We start from the raw sequence: 12,174 nt of genomic DNA, 5'->3' as shown, positions 1-12,174 counted from the left end.
TTTTACCACTACTACTACCACTACTACTACTATTATTATTATTATTATTATTATTTTGTAAAGACTTATGATATAAAAGATAAAATGACTGTGTAGTTCTTCACTTTGCAACAGGCAGAAATGAGGACTAGGACCCTGGATTGAGTAATAGCAGGGTGTATTGAGTGATACAGATGTATCCTACATACTGCATGTGGTGTTGGAGAGAAAGGCGCCTGCTGCTGGCTTTAAAAACGCTGACAGCGTGAGAAGAGCTCCTGCACTGAGCTCCACACACCACGCACAGACACACTCACACACAGAGTGCATTTTAAAACCTGATGGCGCCAACCGTGGACACTGGTTTGATTTAAAACGCGCATGGATACCAGATTAGAGTCATTCTGGCTCCGGAAATGAATCAGTCTTAGAGACATGGATGAGAGTCAAGGACATCGGTTAGTAAAAGTTGTTTGAACTTGCAGGATCAGAGAGAGAGAGAGAGAGCGCGCGCTCGCTCGCTCGCGGCTTGGTGCGCATGGAGCGCGCGTTCGTCAGGGGGATTATTTCGCCGCGTGGGCTTTTACGCATCTGGTGAATCAGGGTCGCGTTTAATGAACCCCTGCTGTTGTTCTTTCACTGCCGCTGGATTTATTATTGTTATTATTTTATTTTTTTTCGTTCTGAGAAGCCGTTCAAATGCTGGAATGGATCGGCGCTCTTTGTGTCCTCCTCTTGGTGGCCGTGGTCTGGCCAGCGCTCAAATATTCAGCGGCAAAGGGTTTACCGGGGCCTGAACCCGCACCGGGAGAGAGGAGCGCGTCGGAGTGTGGGACCGGGACGGAGCCCGCGAAGCCTGCAGGTGAATCCCCAGCCGCCGTCGCGTTCATCTGCAAGCCCTCGGCGCTCGCCAAATACCTGCTGAGACACTGCACGAGTTTCTGTAGGTCCGCGCCGAAGAGCCCGCTGTGGCACTGGCGGGCGAGTCCGAGTCTGCAGACGCTTTGGGGCGCTCTCTGGCCGCACGACTGCGCCGTGCATTTCATCCGAGATTATTTACAGCTGAGTGACGACGGCCTGGTGGCTTTAGACTGGGCTGTTGTTGGTCCTAAGAGGAGGAGGACTTCGAGCTATTCCTCTAGTCCCATCCTTCTGATCATTCCCAACTCTTTCGGAAAGCTCACCAGGAACGTCTTGAAGGTAAAGAAATAGATTATGTAAAAAAAAAAAAAAAAAAATTTAATGCACCATTTCTGTCTATTTCAGGAATATTGCCTAGTATCAGGTTTCATCATTGTCTATGAGACAAAATCTATCTTTATCTTCAAAATCTGTCGCCTGCAGCAGCTTGTGAGGTTTGATGAGACTGCATGGTTGTCCTAAAGTAGGATAGAGTTAGCTGGTATTTATTAATTAATTTATTAATTTTTTTATGCTAATGTTTTATTTATCAGGTTGTGCTTCAGTGGTACTCAGGTGGTGTCTCGACTACCATGAGAAAGGACCGGGTTCGATTCCCACCTAGTGTCCAGACCCCAGTGTCGGTCCCAAGCCCAGATAAAATAAGAGGGTTGTATTAGGAAAAGGCTTCCGGCTGTAAAAAAAAAAAAAAAAAGAAAAAAAAAAAAGTTGACTTTAGTTTAGGTTTTTTTATTTTTCTGCGTGGCACATTGGGTTAGTGGTTGGCGCTGTCGCCTGGCACCTCCGGAGTCCGGGTTTGATTCCCTCCTTCGGATCTGTGTGCACACTCTTCCCATACTTGATGGGTTTCCTCCGGGTACTCCAGTTTCCTCAGACAGTCCAAAGAGCTGCAGATTAGGCATTCTAATTGGTGTTCCCAAATTGCCCATAGTGTCCAAGTAAATGAGTGTGAGTGTGATAGATTGGCAGCCTATCCAGCCTCATGCACTGGGATAGTCCCACCTCGTGGTCTTAGTTCATGGAGTTTGCATTTTCTTCCTATGCTTGGTGGGTTTCCTCCGGTTCCTCCGGTTTCTCCCACAGTCCAAAGACATGCAGGTTGGGAATTCTTATTGCTGTTCCCAAATTGCCCAGAGTGTCCAAATGAATGAGTGTGTGTGTGATGGATTGGCAGCTAGTACAGGGTGTACCCCTCCTCCTCGTGCCCCAAGTCTCCTGAGATAGACTCCAGGCCCCCCGCAACCCTGTGTAGAGGATAAAGCAGTATACATGGTGAATGAGTAAGTTTTATTTATCAAATTTTACAATGCTGTACAGTCAAAGATAAAGAGGCATAAACCATAACATGATCATAATTTTGAGAAATATTGAGAAATGATGCATCATGTACAGCACAGTTAATAATGAGTGCACAGTCAAATTCAAAATTCATATTTGATCCTATTTCCACGCATATGAGGTGTGTCGTTGCTGCAACAGAGACTGAAGATACTTCGCTATGTGTTTATTTAATCTGGACAGCGTTGCTCTACTTGCATCATAAGACTGCAGTTTTTATAAAGTGAGCTCACAGCCTTACAGTCTCCCTGTAATGAAATGATATGCAGAAATATTCTGTGGATGTTGGCGTGCAGCGCACAGTGTGGCAAGAGGAATTGAGGGTTGCCGTCCTTTTGTTTTCTTTACTGTAGCAGGCATGTCATGTAAGCGTGAGTGTACGGTAATGATGCCTCGTGCAGGAGTATTTTTGTCATTGTTGCTCCAAAGTGCCAATTACGCTTTTCCTTATTAGATTATGATTCTCCAGTGTGTTAAAAAAAAAAAGAAGGCGTAAAAAAAAAAAAAAACACAGTTTGATGATACTTGCTGACTTTAATGTGGATTCGGGGTAACCTTATAGTAATTAGGCTACAAGGTGATGGTTTGTAATATAATATATATCTAATATATATTTTCTTGCCTCCGGTTTATGCTTAGCACAATGATTATCAAATCTGTGTTGTGCAATGTTATAAACTTAAATCCAACATGGAAAGCATTATCTTATCTCATTGTGCTTGGCAGGTCTGTGATGCTGATTTTTTATTATTTTTTTGCAAATTATTTTTCCCGGATGCAAAAATAACAGAATATTGTATTTAACATTGTTCCTTAAAACCTCAATAAGTTTCCACATTTAATGTTTCCATCTATTTCCTGTACCAAATCATTCCGGGTAATTTGTTTTATACATACCTTTCTGTACTAATCTGGAGGTCATGACTTTAGTGACGTCTAAATTTGGCTCAGCTTCCCTGTGGACCAAATTGATGCCAAGAAAGAAAAAAAAGCAGTAAAACCGCTTGTACATGTCTTTGTGGTTCTTTGATTTAGTGCACTTACTTTACTTGGATTTAAATAGCTCTTCCTTCCCCGAATGGAAGAATGGATACTTTTGAACAGGCAGCAGTGATAGGATATTTCCTGTGTAACATAAAAATCTAATACAGTATACAATATAATCCAAAAATATTTAAACAGAGCATTTTAAAATCGATAGCACCTTTAGAGTGCTTTGTTAAATGAACTCCATGAGGGATTAAAAAACATATATATTTTAGTGGTGGAGTCAGAATAAAGATTTATATCATCTTTTGCTCTTCTCCGTTGCTTGCATGCAAAACTGTTTCATACACAGTACTGCACTGGTGAGTAGATGGTACTCACAAGGTGTCATTTTGCATGTATGAAAATGCTGCTGCTGAGTTGCAGATAGTGCTTATGACATTAATATGATGATATGCAGAACAGCATCGCAGACAGCAACTATGAAATATCCTCGTAAAAACCGCTGCCAAAAAAGGATGGCATCTTTAAATAAAATTTAGAGGAAATCGTTTTGGTCTTACTGACAATGATGGACTGCACCAGGAAGAGGAATTGTGTCTTGTACAATAGAGTTGTGCCTTATCCTGGAATAATAATGTGAGTAAGTGAAATAAAAGTCCAGTATTGACCTTACTCTGGGTCTGTGACTGAATGCTTGATTTTGATGGCTTCTCTGGCTCATCCCATATGTGAGGAATGTAGTACAGAGCGTTAGTGCGGCTTTTCTGTCTTTTCTGTATCTTAAACCCCCGTGATAGAATTCCAAATGCGTCTGATTTACACAGGAAAACTACTGAGCAGTCCTGACAGCAATTACATGGTCCACCGGTTTGTATGCATCAGAAGTAAAGGAACAATTGATTTCACTGATGCACTTACATAGTGTGTGTGTGTGTGTGTATGTATGTATGTATATATACAGTACTTGCAAAAAATTTACCAATTTTGTTATGTATGTTTATCATTTCTGCATAAAATGTACAAAAGATGTACAAAATCATTCAGTATTTCCCTATATAACTTAAAAATTAATAAATAAATAACTTTACAAGAGAATACTGTATATGCATGGCAGTAAAGAAAAAAATATAGTACAAGACAGACCAGGGATTTGCATAAAAATAGAAAGGAGTGAGTGTGACAAAGTTACCAGAAGAACTCATTCTCCAGCACGCTCAGTAGAACCTAAAAACTATTTTCATATAAAACTGCACAAATCTGTCTAAAACTTCTGATTTAAAGCAATGAGTTTTAATTTCAAATATTAACAGTTTATTTTATTACTCTTTATTGCTCTTTATATAAGTTTCTTTTATGCAGAAATGTTTTCAAAAGCATCTTTTGCTTATACCATATTTTTGTATGTGCCCAAGACTTTTGCACAGTACTATAAGTAAAATAGTTGTAAGGTTTTACTAAAGTTTTAGACTTGCTCTGACCCAGTCCTTTAGCCACCACATTTTGGTCCTTGTCAAAGTCAAGGACAAGCCCTTGACTGGGCAGGCAAATCCTTATGCTTGCCCATTTTTTTTTTGTTTGTTTTCAACACATCAACTTCAGGGGGAAAAAAGGTTCACTTGCTGCCTACATGTAGTACATCCCACCCACGTCCAGCTGCCATTGTGACGAGATACTGAAAATGTATCTCCTGTGAGAAAGACCAAATTGTAAAGGCTAAACAACTGGGTCAGAGCAACTCTTGTGTTCTCATGTTCTCAGGCTGCAGTGGTCAGGACCTATCAAAAGTGATATAAGGAAGGAAAACCGGTGAACTGGAAACAGGTGGCCAAGGCTCACTGATGCACAAGGGGAGTGAAGGCTGGTTCATGTACAGTAGTCCGATCCAATGGAAGTGCTAGTCTAGATCAAATTGATGAAAAGGTTAACACACAGTGTTAAATAAATAAATATTACTGTTATGGCGGCAAAAGAGGGAACCTACACAATATTATGCAATTGATCATAATGTTTTGGTTGATCTGTGTACGTGTGTAATGTATGTACATGTACAGTATGGATGCATAAGTTAATGAATGTGTATACAGTATATATCAGCTACAACATAAAACTTGCATATGGAAGAAACTCATCTTTGTTTATGCCTCTTCAACTTCTCTCTCTCATTGTGACTGGCATGTAACCATATATGCTTTTTCTTTTCTAGCTCTGTGAGGCAGCTCTGAGTCATGGCTACCTCCCTGTGGTGTTTAACCGCCGCAGTCAGAATGGTACACCGCTCAGCACCGTCAAACTACAAGAGTTTGGTGACCCAGCCGATCTGCGCGAGGCAGTACGCTACATCCGCTACCGCCAGCCTGCTGGCCGTCTCTATGCAGTGAGTGAGAGCACCGGCTCAGGCCTACTCTTGTCCTACCTGGGCGAGTGCGGCTCTTCCAGCTATATGACCGCTGCTGCTTGCCTGTCGCCCATCTTCCGTTGTCAGAACTGGTTTGAGAATGGTCCTGGCTGGCCCTTCCACTGGATACTTCTTCTCTATCAGAAGATCTGCCTGAGCAGGTACAGTAAAATGGAACACTTTCGACAACCTATCGACAGGTCCTAACAGAGCGAAAAATAAGCATACAGTGCACTATATAGTGGACAGTTGATCATCATACATACAGAATGTGCCTGTATTTTTCTGGGAAGGCTTTCTGCTAAATATTAGAGCATGGTTGTGGGGAGTCAGCCACAAGTGCTGCATTAATGATGGCAGACGAGGAGGTTTGGGGTACGGTCATGTTCCAGTTCATACCAAAGGTCTTTAGTGGGCTTGACATCAGGGTTTTGGATCAAAGAGTTTTCTTTGTTTTGTCCAACCTTGGGAAACCCCTTATTTTATACACAGAGCCACTGTCATCCTGGGAAATTTGGGGTCCCTTAGGGAAATTAGTAATGCAATAGCATAGAAGGTTTATAATCTTGTGGCCATGGTTTGGGAAATGACACATATGGGTATAAATTAGGTCAGGTGTTATATAGAGTGTACATCCAGTGAGGGACTCTTCCTCATCATCTTCCTCATACAAACTATTCCACCTTTACCATATCAGTGTCACTACTCTGTTGTGATACCTCGACTGGAATGTACTGAGTCTTAAGTGGGAAACATTTTTAGAAAGCCAGAAACTTCCTCTCATACTTGGTGGATCCAGAGGCAATTTAGATTTAATGTCGCCACCTGGAATGTTTTTGAGATTAAAGAGGAAACCAAAGAGTAAAAAAGGGATAAAACATCACGTGGCATGCTCTTTTATAAAAAATAATCAACAATGTGGTGGTGTAATGCAACCCAACCCAAACCAGTTAATGTTACCGCTCAAACATTGCTTATTTTCTAATAACAGCACATCCTGGGTTTTATTCCTCTTTATTGTTGCATTTAATGTTAAACGTCTGATTCCAAGATAGACAATGCATCACCTATATTAAAGTCATGAGTGTGAGCTCTCATTTTCACCACTTTGGCAGGATCTTTGGCTTCCACTATACAGTATAGATAAATGCATCCATAATTTCATGAATGTAGAACTCGTGCTTAGTGAGTCGAAGAGCAAGAAGTGGAAGCAAATTAGATCGAGAAAAAAAAGTGTTGAGATTTGGTTCTCGCAAAATCCTTTGAATTAAAAAGTATCTTGGTGGTCAAAAGAAACATTGGAAATATTACATATTCTGTTTACAGAATGCATGATCAGACTACTCCAGTTTCAGTTTCAATTCATTATTTGATGCCTTGTCAGAGAAGTGTATGAGGGCTGGGTAAACTGTAGTACAGTAGCAAAAGCAGACCATAAACATTATTTTTCTTGGCTACAACATTCTCCAAAATCAATTAAACACATTTAGTTCACTTGTGGCTGCTGGTTTTGTTGTTGTTAAGACTTTTTTTTCTTGTTTCTGTTTTAATGACAGATTAAATTTCTTTCATTTCTTTTGATCCTTTTATTTATTTTACTCTTAAATTATCAGTTTTCATGTTTTTGCACGTACCTGCATATTTGGTGGTTCTTTACATATTTGACCAAACCAGCTGTGAAAAAGGCTAAAAAGAGTTATAAACCACATGTATTCTGCAGTCATACACTGTTGGCATTATTACTTTTAATTGTATTAGGATTTAAAATTGTCCATTAGATTATACTGAGAAAAAGGAAAACGCACATCATTCAATCCCAATGCATTGCTCTTACCATCAGGTCTAAGCGTACGACTAGTACTTGTCATACACTTAAGACCAAAGCATTGGGAGTTAACAAAATGTGTACTGGAACAAAGGACAACCAGGACCTACTAACCATACCCGCTGTGCTAAATGAAAATGTTGTTCCAGTGCTATTGATTTCTTTAATGCTTCTGGTCAGCTTAATAGCGTTGTAAACAATTTCAAACATGGCAGCCTGCTTTTTCATCCGGACATAATCTTTACTGATTGGGTTGGAATTTTTCCCGCAGGTACAGAACCGTGCTGGGGGAGCTGGTCCATATCGACAACCTGTTCTCCAGCCGCTCACTCGGAGCGATGGAAGAGGCACTGTTCTGTCACTCTGGTTCCGTGGCGAAGGAGCCACCGGCCGAAGGAGCCTGGGAGGCGTATTGGGAACGCAACGAGGCACTGAGGGATGTGGACGAGGTGGCAATCCCTGTGCTGTGCGTGTGCAGCCGAGATGATCCTATCCGCGGTGAAACTTTGGCCACGCTACCTCTCGAGCTGTTCGAGAGCAATCCCCACTTCTTCCTGCTATTGACGGAAAGAGGAGGCCACTGTGGCTTCTCCACTGCCAACGAAGGCCCTGTGCTCTGGAGTCACCAAGCCCTTCTTGAGTTCTTCAGGGCTACCAGTGACTTCTTTGCAGCAGAAGAGCGGGCCAAGCTAAGTGCCAGGCGCCGCGCTGTGAACGTAGGTGCCAAGGCTTTCCGCCATCGCAGTGTGAGCACCTATAAAAGGTTACCGGTTTGCTCACACAACATCCACACCATCTACAACTGGCAGAGGTCATACACCAGATGATGATTGCTTTGTTTAGTTGTTTTTTTGCTTTTTACAAATAAACATAAGAATGTACCAGGAATACATAAGAATTGGCAGAGATATTCAAATATCTGTATACTCAAGACTGTATGAGTCGAGCACTTTACTGTAAGATAAAGAAGTAGTCATGTAACAGGGCTCTATGTTCGACAAATTACTGTACATGATGCTTCCTGTATCTCAGTCCCATGTCTATTTTTTATTATTATAATTTTTTTTTTTTTTACATTTATCTGGATGGTGGCTGGTCTGTTGTTGATCTCACTGCCATTACAACATCCTGCATGTACAATGATAAACGCAGAATTTTTCATGAAGTAATGCTCTCAGTATGTGCAGCTTCTGGAAGATGGAGTAACGAGCTGTGACGTTATCATGAGGTCATTACGTTCACGTTATAATTCTGTATAAAGACTGCTGGGATATTTATAATTGCCTTGTAGGATCTTATGGTGTGTGTGTAGTTGTTGGACCTACTGGGGTTTTGTAGACCACACTATGGTTGTGGGGTTGTATCGTACGGCTTGCGATGGGTCGAACTAGTGTGGTTTGTTTGTTTGTTTGTTTTTTTACTGATAACACTGGTGTGCCAGGCTTTTTTAATTTTCACAATTTGTAAAACAATGTTACTTTTTCTTTGTTAAATTATATACATGCATTAATTAAAAGAACTGATCTGAAATCAAACCTTAGGCTCACTTTTTTTTTTATTTCATTCTATTTTTTTTTTTAATGTAAGGGGGAAATTATTGAGTTTGAACATTGCACTGGATCAGATGATTTATTTCCGAGCCAGAACTCATTTCGGTGATGACTTCATTTAAATCAGACGCTTCCCAATATAGAGCTAGACGCAGTCAGAGCAGAGTAAATGTTTGTGAGCTTAATTGGATGTGTGTGTAAATTATGTGCTACTGCTCTCACTCTGCTTCCAGTAAATTTCAGTGACCCCTGAACCCAGCAGTTCCTCATTTAGATGCATATAAATTACCTCTCAACTCCACTGCATGATTTTATTATTATTTTTCAATCCTAACACAACCAGAGCTGTTGAATCAATCTGTTATGTATATGATATGTTATGTATAATATAATAATGATTATTATAGGTTGATCTCACTCACTCATCGTCTATACCGTTTATTCTGTATGTAGGGTCACGGGGGTCCTGGGGCCTACTGTATCCCAGAAGACTTGGCAGGATACACACTCTGGACAGGGTACCAATCCAACGCAGGGCACACACGCACAGTACATACACGCTTATTCTTACACTATGGGCAATATGGGAACGCCAGTTAGCCTAATCTGCTTGTCTTTGGACTGTGAGAGGAAACTGGAGTGTCCGGAGGAAACCAACCAAGCACATGGAGAACGTGCGAACGTCCATGGACACGGAGGCGGGAATCGAACCTGGACGTGCAGAGCGACAGTGCTAACCACTGAGCCATTGTGTAGGTTAATCTTATTGGTTTAATTGACTTGCCCTTTAAAGGGAAGATACCATGACAATTATTGTTACGTCTCGATTCACCTCTGTTAGAACTGATTTAACTCCTAAACAGATGTGATATCTTACTTGAATACTGCTTCGAGATCTTATAAAGAAACACGAGCATGAGAATCAGCTTTAGCATGCCTCGGCAAACCCAGCAAGTGGGCAAACAATGGCTGGATATTTTATATATTACTTAAATGCGATGACTAGAGACAAAATGCGATTAAAAAAAATGCATGATTAAGGACCAAGTTGTATGTTTGCAGTGCCATCTAGTGGAAAATCAGGCTGATCGAAGATAAACACATGGAGCAGACCAAAGAGCAGGACTAGACTAGTCCTATTAAACTTCCTGAGTACTGATTAATTTTTGACAGATATTCGAAAACAGCCAATATTCAATAAAATGTATAGAAATGCTTTATTCTGGCACAGGAGATGGGAAGTCAAGAAGTAAGAGGAGAGGATTGTGAGTATGTTGTAGATTGTGCAAGTATGGATTGTTAGTATTTTATTCTTTCATACAAGACGCACCATCATCTTCCAGGTGCCAAAAACCGATTCAGTTCATTTTCTACTGAAAACCAGTGCTGGCTTGACATGCTTTTTTATTTCTTCAAATACACCATTTGTGACAAGCCTGTACATATTTTTTCTTCTACATAGCTCGATATCACCAGCCAATGAGATGTCACAAGGCTTTCCTATTTCCTGCTTCATCAGATTTCATGTGCTTTTTAACCTGTTCATGGTTCACAGGGTTGTAAATTAATTTACGAGGAGTAAAACAACTTTTTTTTTTAAATGCCATGCATTTTGGGGTGAATGAAACTCTAATAGTTGGTTTCATATTTACACACACCTGGTTATTGATACTGCATTACTATCTCAAACGGTAAATAGCAATACCATGCACCTATCCATCTAGGAACCTTTGAAGTCCAACAGTGACCATTGCATTTATGCACTTTTTTCGACCATGTGTAGAACCTCCGATCAACATTTACACACTACGGGCTTAATGAGCCTAATCAGCATGTCTGAGAGGAACCTGGAGGAAACCTGCCAAGCACAGGGAGAACATGCAAACTCCATGCACACAGACCCCGAGGCGGGAATCGCACCCAGACCCTGGAGGTGCAAGTCGACAGTGCCAACCACTAAGCCACCGTGCCAACAAATAGCAATATAACTCTGCATAAAGGACGAAAACTAAGCAAAACGGGGCGCAGAAATAATGCCTCCATGTTTGGTGTGGAATCTACTGTAGCATTATATTTAGTTTGCTTGTTTTCAATGGAAACAACTGCACAAATAAAACACATGCACTGCGTGACAATATGCCGGAAAGATTAGAATTGCGAACAGCCAAGGAGTTTCCAGCTGTTTGTAAAACTGTGCGCATGCCATTGTGACTCAACTCTCATGACTTTAGTCGCTCGTTCTATCAAAAACATGGTCTGACAATCAGTGACTATAGTTAAATAAAATGTTTGCTATGATATAAATCCTATGGCTGTATAAGATCAGAGAGAATGTCCTATGGTTTTTCACTTGCCGGATCAACTTTGATGATCTAGTTAGGTTTAAAAGTACAAAGCACCCCAGCAGGCCCGTGGGCTCGGCTTTATTTCCAGACCATCTTTAATTCACACCACCGATCACACCTGGACTATTGGACCTGTAGCGATGGCTGCTTCTTGTTTCCACTACCCAGGTGTGACTATTTCTAACTCAAGCAGCAAATATTTGTTGTGGCCTTTGGCGAGATCGGCAAATTCCCAGCACGAACGTGACGCAGGCAAACTAGGTGGGGTCACCTTAAAAAAAAAAGATCTCTCTTTCTCTCTCTCTCTCTCTCTCTCTCTTTAGAAGAGCCAGTTAACTCCTCACCCTTTGGGCATGACTCGCACAGTTCGAAGGAGATGTAATGTAATGTGACATGTTGTCTGGCTGGGCAGGAGAAGACAAGATCGGTGGAGAAATTGAGGCCAGGATCTTACATTCCTCTTCTGTGACTGCAGATGAATCACATTTTACAGTTGATTGAGAGAAAAGAAAAAGGAGCCGGTGATGCTTAAACAACCTGTCTTGCACTTCCTGGTCCGAACGCAGACAAATTTGCGCTCGCTCGTGGAGATTTGCGTCAGATCTTTTTTTCATTATGCATATTTGTGCCTGCATAGCATGACTAGTTTGAACAAGGCAAAAGGCTAAACAGGGCGTTTAGACTCCAGAGGAGTGTTACCAAGCAGAAAGTGATGCCTCCTAGTGTCCAGATTTAGTATTTTCTTCGCTTACAACCAAAACACAGTATTGATTATTTTATGTTATACATATAATACAGAAAATGTGAGTGCCAAAGAAGCTACTTCTGAAG

General features: G+C 41.0%; 1 protein-coding gene across 1 annotated transcript; it reads left to right on the top strand.

Annotated features, from left to right (window-relative positions):
• Positions 1–259: 259 nt before the first annotated feature.
• abhd15a (abhydrolase domain containing 15a) lies at positions 260–8,983 on the top strand. Its single transcript, XM_053508014.1, has 3 exons — positions 260–1,179; positions 5,432–5,784; positions 7,720–8,983. The coding sequence occupies exons 1-3, from the start codon at positions 679–681 to the stop codon at positions 8,273–8,275; spliced, it is 1,410 nt and encodes a 469-aa protein (XP_053363989.1). The 5' UTR covers positions 260–678; the 3' UTR covers positions 8,276–8,983.
• Positions 8,984–12,174: the final 3,191 nt, after the last annotated feature.

Source organism: Clarias gariepinus, chromosome 11 (assembly GCF_024256425.1).
Source record: "Clarias gariepinus isolate MV-2021 ecotype Netherlands chromosome 11, CGAR_prim_01v2, whole genome shotgun sequence".
Taxonomy (NCBI): domain Eukaryota; kingdom Metazoa; phylum Chordata; class Actinopteri; order Siluriformes; family Clariidae; genus Clarias; species Clarias gariepinus.
Note: the sequence above shows the minus strand (reverse complement) of the source record. Positions and strands in the feature narration are given on the sequence as shown.